This window comes from Dermochelys coriacea, chromosome 7 (genome assembly GCF_009764565.3).
Source record: "Dermochelys coriacea isolate rDerCor1 chromosome 7, rDerCor1.pri.v4, whole genome shotgun sequence".
Classification (NCBI taxonomy): domain Eukaryota; kingdom Metazoa; phylum Chordata; order Testudines; family Dermochelyidae; genus Dermochelys; species Dermochelys coriacea.
This window is the reverse complement of record NC_050074.1, coordinates 54,112,044-54,130,116: the sequence shown is the minus strand read 5'-3', so window position 1 is coordinate 54,130,116 and position 18,073 is coordinate 54,112,044. Positions and strand designations below refer to the sequence as shown.

Below are 18,073 nucleotides of genomic sequence, written 5' to 3'. Positions count from 1 at the left end.
AGGCTAGGGACACCATCCCTGTCAATCCTGGCTAAGAGCCACTGATGGACCTATCCTTCATGAATTTATCCAATTCTTTTTTGAAACCTGTTATAGTCTTGGCTTTTACAACATCCTCTGGCAAAGAGTTCCACAGATTGTCAAAAGCATTCTGGACAATGGAAACAGAGTAAGTAAACAAACTAACAAATATAAGATACCACGTGTATGTTCAATGATGAGAAATGTATATTCTAGTTTGAGAAATAGTAGGCAATCATTTAGCTAGACAGTATTGTAAGGCAAACACACAAGGGGTATGGTTCAATTTACTTGTGCAATCTTAACTTTAGCATTTCAGACTTGAGCACTTAACTGTGTACCTCAATGTACTTTTTATGGAATATTTTAAAGAATTGCAGTGCAGAAGCCAACAAACTGTGCTCTACTCTGCTCTAGGGTTTTCTATGCCATGAAGACACCTCTAATGAAATTATTTTTTTGCACCTCCTTGAAACATCTTTCAGATTCTAGAAAGAAGGCTTACCCTCAGTGACACAGCTGCAGAAGCAACACTGGAATCTCCTTCCACCCTCAATGAACTGCATAAAAGGACACATGTAGGCCTTGCACCGATTGCACCGGATAGGACCAGGTTCTCCATGGTCTACCAAATAGGGAGGGGCCTGAGGATAAAAAAAAGACAGGTCACATAGTGGTGGGAGGGGAAGTGTATATAGGCATCACAGAGCTTGAAACGTCCTCCTGGTTCCATACTATGCAGGCCTTAGCATTTTAACAGCTGTGGAGTCCAAGAGTTTGGAATACATTTCATAAATGCCTTATTGTCTCAAGCTCCTAGTGCAGGAACTCTTCAGGGGGTTGCAGTTGTTAACAGTCAGAAGAATGCAGCGATTACCAGAAGAAGTGGAAAAAGTTTAAGTGCAGGAAACATTTCCTTAGATGCTTTTGTGCAACTGTGGGAATTAATTTTGTATACCCAAATTAGCTGGCTTGTAAGTGTTTGGACTTTGGTCAGTGCTATTCAAAGATAACTTCTTTCCTCACCCCCAAGCTCATGTGCTGATATCTAACAGCCTGCCCTCTGCATTTTACCCCAATGCCCATAGCAGTAACATGACAAGCCCCTTTCTACACCAGCCCAGTAACAGTAAGATCAATTACATGAGACTCTCTCAAATGCCATATTCCCATTTTCTCATAGAAAGTAACTCTAGGGAAACCCACTGCCAGAGACAGAAAGGCTTACAACTGCTAGAATTAATTCCACTCCCAAAGGTGTAAATATCAGCCACTTCGCTTTATGAAGCACACTTAACCCCTTGAATTCTTTGCGAGAGACTGGGGGAAAATTCTGATTGTGCATCAAGCAACCGAATTTGAATTTAGTTGCTCAAGGACAAGAAAACATGGATGCCTTAATTTTCAGGCTGCAGTCTCATTATCTCAACTAAATTAAACTAAACTATTGTTGCTGCTGTGATTGTCTAACATATTTCGCTGCATTCTGCTTTCTGGGCCAAATGCACTAATTTTTCGTGAGACTATTATATACTCAGCTTTGTCCCACCTTTAATATAAAATTAAAATACCACTGCCACCACCAATCTGAGAGTCTGCACAGAGATCATTTCAAGTATACAGTTAAATCAGTACATGTCGGGGATGATGTCCATCTGGTTTGAAACCTAGGTCCGATCATGCTAATAGAACTAGTTAAGGCCTCCCCTACTGCTGCCTGCTGTTGCATGCTCACTGTGGCTATGCCCACAAATCTTTTGTTCCTGGTTTCTCTTCAAGCCAGTAGACAATTTCTTGATGGGGCTGGAAGGCATCTACATTTGGGCCATTCACTCATATCTGCATCAAATCCTGGAGCTTGCCTCGCTGCAGATGGGTGCATGAGCTTACTTTGGTTAAGCTCAACGTGTCCCAAAAGGCATGTAGTCTAGTGGTTAAAAGTCTATGGCTTGGTCTATACTTTAGATTGACGCAGCTACATTGCTCAGCAGTGTGAAAAATGCCAACTCCTGAGCATAGGCACCAACTCTGTGGGAGTTTCAGGGCTGGAGCACCCATGGAAAAATAGCGGGTGCTCAGCACCCACCAGTCATAGCTGTTTGGCAGCACTGCGAGGGGTTTGAGGGAGGGCGGAGAGCAGAAAGCGGGCAGCTATGGGGAAGGGGGTGGAGTGAGAGCAGGCCCTTGGGGCACAGCAGGGGTTCAGCACCCACAGGCAACAATAAAAGTCAGCACCTATGCCCCTGAGTGCCAGGGCTATTCTGACCTAATCCCTACTGTAGACATGGCTAAATTGACAGAAGAATGGTGAACCCTTGTTCAGGGAGGTGGGATACCTAGTAACAGAAAAATGCCATTCATCCCTGTAAGATGCATCTACACTATGGCACTATAGCAGCATAGCTACAGCACTGGAGCTGTACAGCTGCAGCGCCGGTAGTGTAGACAAGCCTTCTTAAACATGTATGTGCATCATCATTGTTTATGGATTTAGTAGTATTTAAGTGCAATCTTAAAAATAGCCACTGATGTATGGCTCTCTGCTTTTCCTCCTCGTTCATTATGTGTAAAGCAGTCTAGGGACACTGCCAGTTTGTACATTGTAATAGCAGGCAAACTATATCACACCACTGCGTGAACTCAGAACACTGAAGCCATGCGATAAGTGGCTGCTGTTGCCTCGTGAATATGACATCCATATGCTCAACAGCAACTTCGAGCACAGATGTGATTTTTCCGTAGCTGAGGCTTTAAACAGACAGACATTTTTTACCCCTTACAATGTGCCAACTTATTCCAAAGGATATGTTTTCTGACATAAGGGCCAGGATTGTCCTTCACGGCTTTGAGTTCCTGCATAGAGCTTTTGAAAACCTCAAACAGTAAGATTCCACCCTAGAAAAGTTAGGGACTCCAGTCACAGTGTATTTGTGGGCAATTCTATTTCATAATGCACCCATAAATCTACATATCTCTATGAATGTTCTTAATTCAAGCTGTATTCTGATAATTTTTAATCACTGCTTTCAATGCTCATATGCAAAGAAAACATTCTTGTATTACAGACATTGATAAGCATCCTATCTTTTTTTAAAGCCAAGCCAGAGTAGGCAGTGTAGCAACTTTCAGAGATTAGCAAATTTAGCCACAGTGGGACAGTCTGATTTGATTAAGAGAACACTTGCAAGCTACAGGCTGCATTCATAGTTCAAAGTGCATCTCACAACTAGGAGTATCCACTGCTTGACTTTCTGGCCTTTAAATTATGCAACTATAGCTGAAAAAGTCAGACCTCTTCTCTCCAATCACTGATCACAGCCTTAACCGATAGCATACCCTCTTGGACTGGTGGTTGAACTCTACCATTTCCCGTCCCTCCTCGTCCCCTCGAATAGCTCAGTTCTACTGCTTTACTCAGCCCATTCTCCTCCCCTTATCCACAAGCAACTCAGTTCTCTAGGCTATACTTCCATTCAGCCCCTCCAACTACCCTCCCTTCTGACAGTTCAACACTGCTTGTGCCCTGATATCACTCAGCCCACCCACTGCTTCCTCTGGTGGCCTTGTCCAGCAGCCAAGAAACCCAGCGTTTTCTTTGGGCACACAACACTTTGACCTGTTTCAGACTGCATACTACCAGAAGAAAAGCACACTCCACAGGGCTCAGGAGTGCTCTGAGTGCTGTAAAACACACACAACATACACCACTGCACACCACACATGACTCATTCCTCGAGGCTGCAGAGTCCAATAGTTATTTCCTGAAGCCTCAAATGCTTGGCTCATTGAACCATGCTGTCAAACACAGGTCTCATCTGATGAGCAGGTGCCGGATTTTAAACATTCTAGATTTGTCTGAATGCCTTGTTTTTAACAATCCCTGTTCTCCTCCCCCACACCCTGTACATATATATAACTTTAGCTCCATTTACAGGGTCTTACTTCTCTCAACAAGTGTGGGATACTCAGTGAGCACTCATCTGTTAGCAGGGCCCCTTCACAAGGGAGCCAGCCCTTATCCAGAGTCGAGAAGTTTCCAGTGCTGGGGATTGAGTGAAGTCACTAAAGCAGCTTTTTGCACTTGGTCACATTATACTGGACATCACAAATCAACCCATTCATTCAAAGCACACATACATCAAGGTTTGGAGAATGAGTATTGGGATGTACTTAATACTTTACTTCCACAGATTCACTGCTTCAAACCCCTGCCCCCCCGTCTCTGAAATGAGGCCACATCTAATTATCCCCTTGTAGTTCCTTTTACCAGCCCTCACCCAGACGCCACAATACAGAAATGAACTTCAGGGCAATTCAGAAAACAGATTTCCAAAACCTACAGACTAGTCTTAAAATGACAAAAAAAATTTTTGCAACAAAAACAGGTTAAGAACCTCCATATAATATCGCACTACTCAATGGATTCTAGTGCAAGTTGAACATAGCAAGGCACTTGATGACTGAGCAGGCTGTACCACTCAATTTAGACATCCAGCTTGCAACAAAATGGTGAATTCGTTGTTAGGAACAGCAATATAAAGACAAGTAATGCAGGCCTGTAACTACAATGTGTATTCATAGCACTTACCTTTAAATTGCTCCACAAACTTTAAGCTTCTTAACAGCCTTGTAAGGTAGGCAAGGATTAGCCATACTTTACAAATGCAAAAGTAAAAGCAGCAGAGGAGTAACAGACTAAATCAGGGCAAAGACAGACAGACCGACCTCAGGCGTTCCTGGCACTCAATGCTGTGTTCCATCCACCAGCCCACACACTGCCACATATGCACACATGCATGTCACAGACAGCTAACGCAGTATTATTTGATATGCAATCTTATATGATTCCACGGCTTGATTTGCTAGAAAAGATTTCTCTTCAGTGACTTGGAACCATTTTAAGTAGCTATGGAAGAACGAGCCAGGAGGGGGGAGCGGGAGCCAGGCAAGCAAGCGGTGCGGCCAACAAACAGTTTAGCCACACAGCAATTGACTTCTTTGGTGAGAGGTGTGGAGAGGATTAAGAAGAAACTAGCTGGGCTCTGCTGATAAAGTGGTGAATTTAAAGTAATTATTTATTTGAGGGCATTCTGCACCAAAAAATTAAAATTTGCAGAATTTTTATTTGTCAGATAAATGTGGAGGCTCCAGCATGGCATTGGGAAGCACAGGCCACTGGCTGCACAGAGGTGGGAGATCACTGTGCAGCTCTTCCCTGAGACATGGACTCAGCAGTGAGGCTGCACCCAACCCTGTCACAGCACAAGGACCGGGCCTGCCCCAGAAACACCCCAGGCTCTGCCTCTCCATGCCAGCTGCACCAGATGTGGGGCAGCAGACTCAGCAAGGCAGGATCCAATTGCGGAGGGGCTTAGTGAGGCGGGGGAATCCAGGATTGAGAGGATTGTGTGTGGGGCAATCTGAGTGTGGGCAGCTCAGTGGGGTATCGGGGGGGGGAGGAGGTCTGTATGCACAAGGGCTTGTTGGGGGGGTTTTGGTTGCAACAGTAATGGGACTCTGTAGGGGGATCCAGGTAAAGGTGGTTGGGGCTCAGCGGGGGTGGGGGAGGGGGAATTAGGGGTGGGGGGATAGAGCTTGGCAGGGTCCGGGTGTGGGGACCTCAGCGGGGGGGTCCAGATGCTGGGGACCTCAGTGGGGGGGTCCAGATGCTGGGGGAGTGGGGCTCAGCAGGGTGGGGATCCAGGTGCAGCTGGTTGGGGCTTGGTGGGGTGGGGATCCAGGTGGAGGTGGCTCATTGGGGTAGTGGAGCTTGTCATGGGGGGTTCTGGATGTGGGCGGGGTAAGGCTCAAGGTATGAGGGGGTCTGGATGCACGGGGGTTGGGAGGATGAGAGAGCAGCTCCCTGTACACTGATCCCATCCCCCTGCAGCAGAGGAGCGATGTGTGAAGGAAGCATGCGCAGGGAGCGCAGTTTGCAGAGCTTCCTACAGCCAGGGGAGAAATCTGGGGGTGGGTCTGACAGCCCTGGATGCTGTGGAGGAGAAGAGGAAGTCGTGCCCTCCCCAGCCCAGCCAGGACTAGCAGCTGAGCCCAGCACAGGGTAGGAGGCACCAGGCGGGATTGGGAAAGACCCCGGCCCCTGCACCACAGTGATTTACCTCTCTGCCAGCTGCCCTGGGCACCTGAAACATGCTGCTGGGGAGGGTCAGATGACCGGTCTTGTGGCTTCCCTTTCCTTCCCCATCAGAAAGTCATTTTTCTGCAGGGAAGCAAAGAAATCCACAGGGGACATAAATTCTGTGCATGCACAGTGATGCAGAATTCGCTCAGGAGTAAATATTATTGCAGTGGTAAATTCTTCAGTTTTCATAGAACATAGCATAGCCCACTCATGTCTAACAATTACTTGACAGTGTACATTTGTTGAGAACTGATGCTTGCTTAGTCTTCACACTCTAAACTCTTTCACAAAAATTTAAATTATCTGGCTCCCATAGACAGACATATACTGAAGAAACATGCTGCCAGGAGTTCAGAGTCTCAACTGCAGATCCAGGATGTTGCTCTCACCTCATCTGTGGGTAGCGCAGCCAGTGGTTTTATGACAGCAGCTAGGGGAACCTGGGATTGTTTGGCCATATCCGAGGTGCAAGGAATATTGTAAGATGTACATCTTATGTAGCGGGGATTTGCGTTACCTGGAGGGGAGAACAGAGATAAATACAGATCTTTAATAAAGGTTATATTTCTATATTAAAGTAAGTATCATGGGCAACACGTGAAGCCATAAAGCAGGCTTTCCAGCTCTAAGGTTTGTAGACATTCCATTTTTAACGCAAACAGCCTCTATGTCCGAGTATAGAAAAAGTGACACGACTGCAGAATTGGATTCTATAGCTTACAAGAGAATTTATACACTTTTGAAAATGTGGGAGTGATAGCTGTCCCTCTAGTCAGACATAACGCAGGCAGATATAGGGAAATCTTTCCCCTCCTCACCCAACCCCCAGATCAAGCAATGCCTCTCTTTAATGAGATTAAACACCATAATTAAGGCTAAGATTTTGTCATGGTTATTTTTAGTAAAAGTCATGGACAGGTCACGGGCAATAAACAAAAATTAATGGAAGTAGTGACCTGTCTGACTTTTGCTGCTACAGCTCCATGGTTCCCCCTCTGCCCATGGCAGCTGGGAGCTGCAGGGTGACCATATTTCCCCAGAGAAAATGGGACACCCCAGCCACTCGCCTGAGGTGTCCCCCTCCCATTGCTGGAACCCTGAGGAGGGCCCCCTCAGGAGTCTGTCACCTGTCACTGGAACTATGCAGGGGGCCCTGTCACTTGTTGCTGCTGTCGCCTGTCACTGGAACCCACTGGGCCCCACTGGCTGTCAGCTCCAGAGTCCTGCAGCCCCTGAGGCTGAAGCAGAGAATGTCATGGAGGTCTCTGAAAGTCACGGATTCCGTGACTTCCATGATCTCTGTGACAAAGTAGCCTTAACCATAATGTATGTCTATTCCTACACCTCTGTGTTCCCATGAAACTGCCAATGCACCTCACCCCTGCTACTCCAGTATGGGTGCACCTCTCAGTTGTACCCATGAAACATAGTTTGAGTGCTCCCACATGTCCATTCCAACATAGTTTGTGCGTGCCCCAAGTACAGTTGCCAGAAATTTTACCCTTTTTAGTACCCATCGGGTCAGCTTCAGCGCCCTCTGGTGCCATGTGCTCATAGCACTGGTATAAGAGATCCCGCCGACTACACGCCTCTTCAATTCCTTCTTACCACCTATGACAGTTGCTGGAACTTCCCATATTGCTCAGGTAATTTCTCCCAGTGTTTTTTTCTTCTTTTCTAGTGCATATAGTTATTGTAGTTTACTTAATGAGTTTTGGACACCTCCACACTTGGCTGGAGAGACTTGTCCGTGCACCGGTAGGGTATACCTCAGCCACCAGGCCTCAAGCCCTGCGCTTCCTGCGGCAAGTCTATATCCTTAAGTGACCCATAGTGGAGCTGTCTCAAGTGCTTAGGGGAAGATCAGAAAGACTGTTGCCAGATCTGCAGGGACATTAGACCTTATACTAAGACAGACCAAGAGGCAAGGCTGAGGGTCCTCCTTATGGACACAGCCCTAAGACCAGCATTGGAGTCGCACTCAGACTTGGCACCAAGCACCTCAGTTTTGGTGTGGAGCGCTCTTCTTACCAGTTGAGAGTCCTGGCACCAATTCTCCTCCCTGGCACCTCAGAAGCAGCACTGTAAGCACCCGGAGAAGAGTTGTTCCCCAGTGCTGAAAGGAAGCAGGTCAGGGGATCTTGATAGAGTGAGACCTGTGTCGAGCTGTTCTTCCTCTCCGGCACCGCAGCACCCACCTCCGCCAGCCTCAGGACTCAAGGCCTATGGTCCCAAGAAGAGCTCTCTCTTCCCATCAATATCAGGGCAACTTGGGGTAGTCTGCCTAGCCCGCCAAGCGTTCATGCCCCACATTACAGATAAGACTGTTTTGGTTCTCATGGACAATACAACTACCACCATGTACTACATCAACTGCCAGGGTGGAGCACATTCTTCCCCACTATGTCAGGAGGCAATCTGACTATGGAAGTTCTGCATCACACTCCATTTATCTAGAAGAGAGAGGGTTACTCATCTTGATGGCAACTAGAAAGGCCATTTTCATGGAAAGGTGTAGTAGAGAACACATAGCCAAAGGTTCAAATAGGGCAGTTGTGAAAAATCAAAGCACTAAAGTGAGGTCCCACAGGGGCGTTGGGGCTCTGGGTAGAGGTTGCACACTCCCTGGAGAAATCTTTTGGTAATTGGATGAGCAAAGACTGAAACACTGTCCACTTTGTCACGGAATGTTGTAATGGCAGTCAGATGTGCTTATACTGAACTCATTAAAAGGCCAGATTTCTTGAGGTAAAGCATGTAGTCTAGGACCAATGGTATGGTTGAGGTGATGGCCTCAATTTGTTTGTTTAGGCACCTCATGTGGAATCTCTTTCATTTGCGGAGGTACGTAACTCATGTAGTGGGCTGTCTGCTGTTTAGCAAGATGTCTTCAACGTCCTCCGAACAAGTTACCTCCTCGCCTTGGAATCACTGAGGAGCCAGGCTCTGAGATGGAGAGACTCCAAGTTTGGATGCAGAGTCTGACCCGCTTCCTGAGAAAGGAGATTTGGAAGAAGTGGGAGAAGACATGGGGGCATGAGGACATCTGTTGCAGATATGGGTACCAGGTTTGCCTGGGCCAGGCCAGTACTATCAGAATGACTTTGGCCTGATCGATCCTGATCTTATGCAAGACCCTGGACAGCAATGGGGTGGGAGGCACGGCATACAAGAAAGGTGTAACCCATAGGATGAAAAATGCACCACCTCTGGATCTTGGCTCCAGACCCACTCCGGAGCAAAAATTTGGGCATTTGCTGTTCTGTTTTGTGATGAATAGGTCTAGCATGGGAAACCCCCATAGTTGAAATATGCTCTGGATCACACAGGTGTTGATTTCCCACTAGTGATCGTTAGAGAACCAACGACAGAATGCATCAGCTGTGACCTTCTGAGACCCCCCCAGCAGGTAGATGGCTGATAAGGTGATGCTGTGTTGGATGCACCATGTCCAGAGCTTTATGGCCTCCCTATATAGGAAGTGCGACCTCGGTTCCTCCCTGTTTGCTTATGTGGAACATTCAGGCCACATTGTACGTCACGATCTGTATATTTCTGTTTTTGATCAGAGTCATGAAATGTGGACAGGCATTACAAACTGCGAGCAGTTCAAGTACATTGATGTGGAGTGTTGATTTGGAAGGAGACCATCTTACTTGTACTGTAAGGTTGCCTAAGTGGGCACCCCATCCCAGTAGAGGCATCTGTTGTGATTATCATTTCGGGAGGAAGCTGTAGGAAAGGGACGCCTACGGAGATGTTGCACAGGTGATTCCACCATTGTAGAAAGGCCTTGATCTTTACTGGCATGCTTAGAAGTTTGTTCAAACTGCATTTCTTTGGGGTGTTCACTGTCTTGAGCCAACCCTGCCAGCAGCACATGTGCACCCTCATGTGTTTCACCACGTATGTGGTCGACACCATGTGACCTTGTAGTTGGAGGCAGTCTCTGGTGGATATCTGTGGGTTGTGCACCAAGGTATTGATGAGGTTCATTAGAGCAGCGAATCTCTGAGGAGGTAATGATGCTGTTGTTTCTAGAGAATTTAGATGGGTGCCGATTAAGTCCAGTTTCTGACTGGCGTTAGTGTGGACTGTTGGACATATTAGTAGACAGACTTGTGAAGAGTGAATTGTCTGTTGCACGACTGTGATGGCTTCTTCCTGAGTGAGAGTCTTGATTAGACAATTGTCTAAGTAGGGGGTATATTGTGACCCCATGCTTGCAAAGGAGGGTTGCTGCCATAGCAAGGATATTGGAAAATACCCAGAAGGCTGTGGAAAGGCCAAAGGATAGTACCGTATATTGGAAATGGTTCTGTCTCTGTATGAATTGAAGAAATTTCCTGTGCGTTGGACATACAGCAATGTGAAAATATGCGTCTTGAAGGTCAAGGGCTGCAAATCAATCCCCTTGTTCCAGTGCTGGAATGATTGTAGGTAACATAACCATCCTGAATCATGTGTTCTGACGAATTTGTTTAGCTTCCTGAGATCAAGGATGGGTGACACCATCCTCCAGACATCATCTGGGTTAAAAAAAAAAAATGGGAATAGAAGCCCTTCCGTCTGATGTAACGAAACTGGCTTTAGCACCTCCAGGTGTAGATGATGTTCTACTTCCTGTCTCAGGAGGGGCTCGTGAGGGGTCCCTGAAGAGGGACGGCATAGCTGATTTTGATGATTTCCAGTTCCCATCTGTCAGAAGTGATAGTTTGCCAAGTTGGATAGAATGCTTTAGACAGTTAGTAAAAGGATGGTTGGTTGGAAGTGGTGTTGGCAGCAAAAGTTGGGGGAGGTTTGTCAAGCAATGGACAAAACCTTCAAATCTGCTGTTTAGATGTTGATTGTTGGGATGTGGTGGGTTGGGAAGAGTTTGATCTGCATCTGGTCGGTCTCTGCCTATGTCTCTGGTTATCATATTGTCTCAGTTGCTCTGTGTATGGGGCCTGTCTGGGACACTTACGTATAATACCTGCCTTGTTGTTTGTTTTGTTGCAGGTATATAAATATTAAGATCTGAGTGGCCCTTGAATCTTCCAGTGAGTGGAGTGACTGGTCAGTTTTGCCAGCAAACAGTTTTAGACCCTCGAAGGGAAGGCAAACACCAGAGCACCCTACCAGGGAGCAAAAAGGCGTCTGACAGGGAGCCTCTACCCATTCCCCAGATTGAGCAGAATGCATGACATTTCCTGTTCTGACGCAACGCGAACAAGTCCATCTGGGGAGTCCCCACCACTGGAAGATCACTCTGACCGCCTCTGGATGGAGCGACCACTCATGGCAAGACGAGAAGGTTCTGCTGAGGTGATCTGCTAATACATCCTGGCCCCAGGCAGATGGCATGCTGCACACAAGTCCCAAAGGCAGAGAGCTTCTTGGTAAAGGGCCAACAACCTGGCTCAGTCCTGCCTGTTGATATAATACATTGCGGTGGTATTGTCTGTCAGGACCTGCACCACCATGCCCTTCAGGTGGGGCAGGAACATCTCGCAGGCGAGGCGAACCGTTTCAAGCTCCCTGACATTTACGTGATGGTTCCTGAAAATGCACCTCCAGAAGAAAGGCTGTGGCTTGACTGGAGTCGAGAGCCACCCCAACTAACTCTATTCATTGCACCAACCATAAGGTCGGATTCTTTTAGTTTACCAACAGGCCCAGATCATGGCAGGTGGAACGTACCAGATCGAGGCTCCACTGCACCAGTTCCTGAGATATGCCCTTGATGAGCCATAGCATGGGTATACAAGGCCACTGCCTGATCCGGGGAGGAAGAGGACTACTGGGTTACCCGGGAAATCATTCCTCATGGGGGAAGAGGGTTTTGGGGTGGGTGCTTACTCCTCTACCCTGGCCTCCAAGTGCACCTCGCACACCGTGCTCGGTGCTGCCGGTTGCTGCTCTGAGGCGGTGGCAGAGGAGTGGATTGATGGAGGCATCGGCACCAAACGCATGCCCCACACATCCCAGTAGGGCCACTTCCCCAGCCACTAGCCTCGGTGCCACAATGGCATCACGGAGGTCAACGCAGCCTCACGTGCCCAACTCCCTTTCTGTACTGGAGAAATCACCTTCCGGTGACCACAGAGAGGACGTAGAAGCTTGCGTCTGATGGCTAACCATTGCCACGGGAGACCGGTGCCTCGAGTAGATGGATTAGGGACAGGGGGCTCAGTACCATGATGCAGACCGCTCTCATGGTCTAGGAAACTGAGATCTGCGCCGAGGAGACAGCCAGTGGAAGGATGATCAGTGCCGGCAGTATAGTGACCGGTGCCTTCCTCTAGGCGACCCACATTGAGAAGGCAGAGACTGCGACTGCGGTGCCAGTGATCTAGGACATCCTGTAGAAGATGGAGACCTGGGGCGTGGAGATGGGAAACGCTGTCTCTATTCCGGAGACCAGCATCATTTGCCTACCCTCAGAGGGGTCTTTACCACTGGCTTGCCTTCACCGTGAGCCTTTGCCGTGACCTATGACACATGTGGTGCTGGCAGCACTGGTAGTGGCCTCTGCTCTCTGGGCGCCGGGAAAGCCTGTGAAGGCATCGTCCCTGTCACCAATCTGGGTCTCCTAGCACTTTCTGGAGTCAGTGGCGGATAACAAGGGGAGCAAGGGGGCCCCATCGGTGGGGGGGAGGGAAGAGGAGGGAGGTCCCTGTGTGGCTCCAGTGTGGGCTGTCAGCCCAAATTGGGTCCTTTGCCCTTCTTGCTCAGTGCCGGGGCATCACCCTTCTTCAACCTCCTCTCAGACACCAGTGATGGAGAGTGGTGCCGGATGGAGCCTGGTGCTGGGGTGCGCTGTGCACCGAGACTGAGGTGCTCGGGGCAGAGTCTAGCCAAGAAGGCTCGAATGCTGGGTTGGGAGCAGCCTCGATGAGGAGGGTCCTCAAACAGATGTCTCGCTCCTTTTGAGTTCTGGGACGAAAGTTCTTACAGATGCAACACTTACAGATGCTTCACATGTGTGATTCCCTCAAGCCTTTGAGGCAGCTGCTTGGAGGTCACTAACAGTCAGAGCAGGGCTTAAAACCTTGAGACTGGGGCATGCCCTGCTTGGGGCAAAGTCCCCACTGGGACTCTCTATAACTAGACTATTTAACAACTACTGACTAATTACAAACTATTTACAAGGCCCTAAGGCTCGAAGACTGGAGTAGAAGAACCGCTAATCCTTGCTATGCAAGGGAAAGGCAGTTTAACTGACCACCATGGGAGGTGAGAAGGAACTGGGAGGGTGTAGGGCCGGCGGCACCAAATATACCGATGCATGAGTGCAGCACTCAAGAGGGCACCACAGCGGACCCTATGGATACTGCTAAGGCAAAAATCTCCAATGGCCATGCACGTGGGTGCATGCACACCGAGAATGGAATTGACATGAGCAAACACTTGAAGAAAAACATTTTTTTCCTGGCTTTTTAACACACTTTGCTATGCTGGTTCTTATGCCTTCCCCAAGGAAGTGTCAATTGTCTTTACTTTTTGATTAGTTCTAGGTGGCCAAAATATCCAATGGAGTACAAGTTGGGGCTCTATTCATTTCACTTGTGACCTGAAACAGAATTTGAACTCAGGCCTCCACTGGTAAAAAGCTAGTGCATTGGCCCCTACACCATAAAGGGAACGTTCCTCAGACTTCTCCATTAAGAATGTCTAACAATAATGTAATTGGATCTTTGGTAATGTGCTTTTTTTTGGGGGGGGGGGGAGGGAAGAGGAGGACTTACGGAGGGAGTGAACAGTATTTTACCTTGATCTTTCACCAGAAAATTGGTAGTAACAAGGGGTGGGACCTGCCCTCTAACTCCAGTGATGAATGGCTCTGATCCGCGGTTATTTCTGTCATCTTCAATTACTTGGATCTAGAATGGAAAGCAGCATGTTAGCCACAGCAGGCTCCATTTCATGGAGAGAGAACATAGAATCTGGAGTTACAGAGCAATCAGACAGGGATTGGGACAAACATTACTAGCTCTAAGAATTGAGAAGCCTAGACCTAGTTTAAGCTTTACCAAGCAGTCAACTCTTATTGTTTCCGAATTGGGAATAAGACAAGAGATGGGTTTATTTCAACAACAAAAAAAACACCACATTTTAACCCCCTTCCCAGTTTTCTATTGTTTTAATTATTTTGAAGATTGACATGTTGATCTGATCTGGACTCACTTAAAGCAAAATTTGGCCCAAGAAAATAATTTCTAACAGTATTCTGCTCTTTACTGCTCCCCAGTATGCTCTGTTGCAACTACAGTCACAGCCAGATCTCTCTGGCAGTTTTTTGTTATAATTTCCAAATATCTTTCAGCTTGCACTTCTTTTTGCCTGCCTTTTCTTTCTGAACTGTTAAGTTCCCAGTATTTTCACAAAGTGAAGCTACTCCACTATATATCTGATTAGACTCTGACCTAAAGTAATATGAAAACTCAGAAGGAATTTGATCACTTCTACAGTGCTCACACCAGTTCATACTTTGAGCTTTTGGGACCGAGGCCAGTCTGCAACTCAGACTGTTACAGATCATTCAAGCTGAGCTCGACAGGATGGTAACAGTGTTAAATCCACTAGTTACCACAACAAACTTGTTTAAAAGAATACGTCCAATTAGAGATTATGCATTATGAAGTTCAGCAGCACTTTTGGATTAAAAGTATCCAATGAACTCTGCCACAGAATGGGAGTCTGTAGAAAGAGAATAGAGCCCTTTTAACTACCTTTTCAGTACCAATGCCAAATCCATTTTAAGCATTAATCTAGCACTGATCATACTGAACAATCCATTGCCCCCAAATTATATCCCCCAATTTGAAACCTATTTTAACATGCAGAGTGTTATACAGCAGAGTTCTTGTTACCCTTACACAGTACATGTTCTAAATTGTGCAAGTGGAATGCTCTACCACAGAATCAGACTGACCATTCCAAGAAAAATCTCTTCTCAAAACTCTACAGATTAACTGAAGTTGGTGTCATCATTGATTAGATACGAGTCATGTGACCAACTTTAGCCAATCCCCAGTAAAACAGAAATGATATTGGGGTAATAGAAAATCTAATCCACCATTTTCCTCCAATCCAAAGGTAAATACTTTTCATTTTAAAAAGATTCTCAAGGCACAGTTCTAATTTACAAATGTAACATTTTAATTTTTAACAGTGGTGTAGGATCACAGATAATGAAAGAATGTTTATAGCTCCCCATGCCTCAGAGGAAGTCTCCTAAGGGATTCAGACAAGGAATTAATGTCAAAACAAAACGGTTACTTCAAAAGTGAGACAATGCATCAAACACTAGCCCAGTATTGGCACCTCAAGAATAAACAGTAACCAAATTCAATTTACGCGAGTGGAAAAGACTTCCACTAAGGAACAAACTGTGTGTACTTGTAATGTATATGGTATACAGAGAGAGTATGTGTAACTACTCATACTGCATTTTTTGTGTTATAGATGTTCCAACTGGAACCTGATGTAGGTAGGTATTTTGCTTTTTAAGGTCAGGCAGACAATGTGGAGGGGAGACATTCTTCATAATCTGCTTCCAAAGTGCTGTACACTTTCTATTGCCCCTTATTTCATGACATAGGAAATGATTTCATGACGACCAGTCCCCATGTGGTGTTTATTTTATTCATTTTGATGAGGTAAGCAGAAAGGGATGGGAAAGAAGGATAAAAGATTAACACTGAAGGGTTAGTAAGGTGAAGCTTACGCCGCAAGCATGCACAGGTGGTCACCAACACACAGATGACAGAAGACAGACACCGCACTTACTGGGCTAGGAATTGCATCTGGGTCTATTCTGTGCCTGGGTTTCTGCTGGGGTGGCAGCTCACTGAGTTGCTTTTTTTTTTTTTTTTTTTTAAAGTAACAGAGCGCCACAAAAAGAAAAACAAAGAAAGAGTAATAAAACAAAGTAACAATGTTACTTCTCTCTGCCCAAATTTATAGCACTGGAGTTAGATATATACATTTGTACAAACATGCGACAAGAGGAAAAGAACACATCTGCTTCCATACTACACATTAATCCCAGAATCTGTCTTGCCATTGAACTGTTCTTGGGTTCTGAGCATTATGTTGGCAGAGACAATGGCTCACATGCTTGTTTTGTTAGAATTTGCGCTTTGAGAACATGCTGCAATGGAGGCACTTGATGCAAGTTTCTTGAAATTTAATTTAGTGAAAGAGGAGAGAAGCAAGCAAAGGTATTAAAATGCCCCCATTCCTTCCAAAAAGCAAGTCTTAAAACACACAAACATCAAATCAAAAGCCAGAAAAGCCTAGGACTTCAATACCGTTAGCTAGATCGGTGGTAACAAAGCCGGATTAAAGCCAGGTATAAAATTTAAAAAGCAACTAAAATCATTGCCCTGAAAAAGTTTGTCAGCATGAGAAGCAATTGTGGTCTTTGGAAACATCAACTCAGCAGAATCAGGAGGAGTGGAGGATGAGCCTAAGAGGCTAGTGGTAGGAACTATGAGGGACTGTCATTTCACACTGTTGCTTGTCTGCAATCCCCTGCCTGCTTTTTGGAACCTCCCTTCTGTAGAGGATTAAAATTTGAGAAATAGCTCATCCTTCAACTACCAGTCTCTCATGATTCTGCACAGAACGTTCTTGGCAACAGAGTTAACTAGCTGCTTTGAAGTTACATCTAGCGTGACAGGAAAGATGACACATTTATGGCCCATATATTAAATAAACAAAATATCAGCAGAGCTGGATTAACTGCTACGGTGTTATATATTCACTCAATTCCTGTCATGATTGAGTAACAGTACACCTATAATGAATGGCCCACCATACTATAAACAAGCTCTTCAGGCCTCCTCAAATTGAGCCATCATTGATTTCTAACTCAATTGTTTATATCCCTCTTAGAAGATGGATAATCTCAATGTCAGAAAAAATTAATGCAGTTTTGGGACCTGTGTCAGTCAGTCAACTGTTTTGGACAGAGAACTTACTTTGTTCTATCAGTGAAGTGGGAGGTTTTCAAAATTCAGGTGACAATCCCCACAGGACATTTGATCATTTTTAAGGCAGGCCATGTGTTGTGCCTAAACCAGCACATGTAGGCCCTTTCGAAGAGCCACTAACAGAAACACCAGCACACAATGATCAAATTCTGTTCAGGGGGAGTGACAACATGCACTGCTTTGATAAATCAATGTTCACTTGAAATACCCCCATGCTTCTGCTTTTGGGTCCGAGACAGGTAAATATCCCATTTTTACAGATAGAGAAACATAGGGAGAGAGATGCTCAGTAATATGTTCAAGACCACACACGGAATCAATGACGGAGTTAGGAATAGAACTTAGATGGCCTACACCCAGTTCCATGCTCTAATTGCTAGACAATACTGTTTCTGGTAAATCAGAGGTTAGAGTTCCAGAACCTCCATTCATGGGCAGAAGTATGAAGAACAAAGTCAACAGATTGGGGCCTGTTTTTGGCACCCGTCAGTTTGATTTATAAGAAGATGTTTTATGTGGAAGTTCATGTTGGTGAGAACTGAATTAACTTACAGGGCTAGGAATGGAGTCCGGATCCAAGCGTTTTGGCGGGGGAGGTGGTGCAGGTTGACTCCCGTAATTTGATGTTCCTGGATAAGCACCGCCATAGTTTGGTTGTGGGCCCCTAATCTGTCCAAAGGAACCTGAAAATGAGACAACAGAATTAAACCATATCTAATTGTTCTGTATTTGTACAGCGCCTTGCACAACGGGGTCCTGGGTCTGTTACTAGGGCTCCCTGGAGCTACTTTAATACAAATACTAAACACTTCCTTTCTTAACCAGTTTTTCTAGTCATCTTAATCCAAAAATGGACAGCTACCTGCCCTTCAAGTAATTAGGATTGAAGAGATTTACCAAAATTCTTCAATTGTAACCTGTCTATCAG

At 46.0% G+C, this 18,073-nt stretch overlaps 1 protein-coding gene across 7 annotated transcripts in view; it reads right to left on the bottom strand.

The window, feature by feature from the left end:
* The window catches only part of SEC24C (SEC24 homolog C, COPII coat complex component), a 63,884-nt gene that overhangs the window by 21,279 nt on the left and 24,532 nt on the right, over positions 1-18,073 (bottom strand). For 4 of the 7 annotated variants that reach the window (XM_038409292.2, XM_038409290.2, XM_043518025.1 and 1 more), the window contains 4 exons: positions 17,698-17,828; positions 13,917-14,028; positions 6,553-6,680; positions 527-665 (listed from right to left, as the gene is read on the bottom strand). In XM_038409292.2, coding sequence (XP_038265220.1) covers positions 527-665; positions 6,553-6,680; positions 13,917-14,028; positions 17,698-17,828 — 510 coding nt within the window. Of the gene's footprint in view, positions 1-526; positions 666-6,552; positions 6,681-13,916; positions 14,029-15,937; positions 16,007-17,697; positions 17,829-18,073 lie in introns of all 7 variants that reach the window. The other 3 variants (XM_038409291.2, XM_038409288.2, XM_043518023.1) reach the window with 1 other exon arrangement.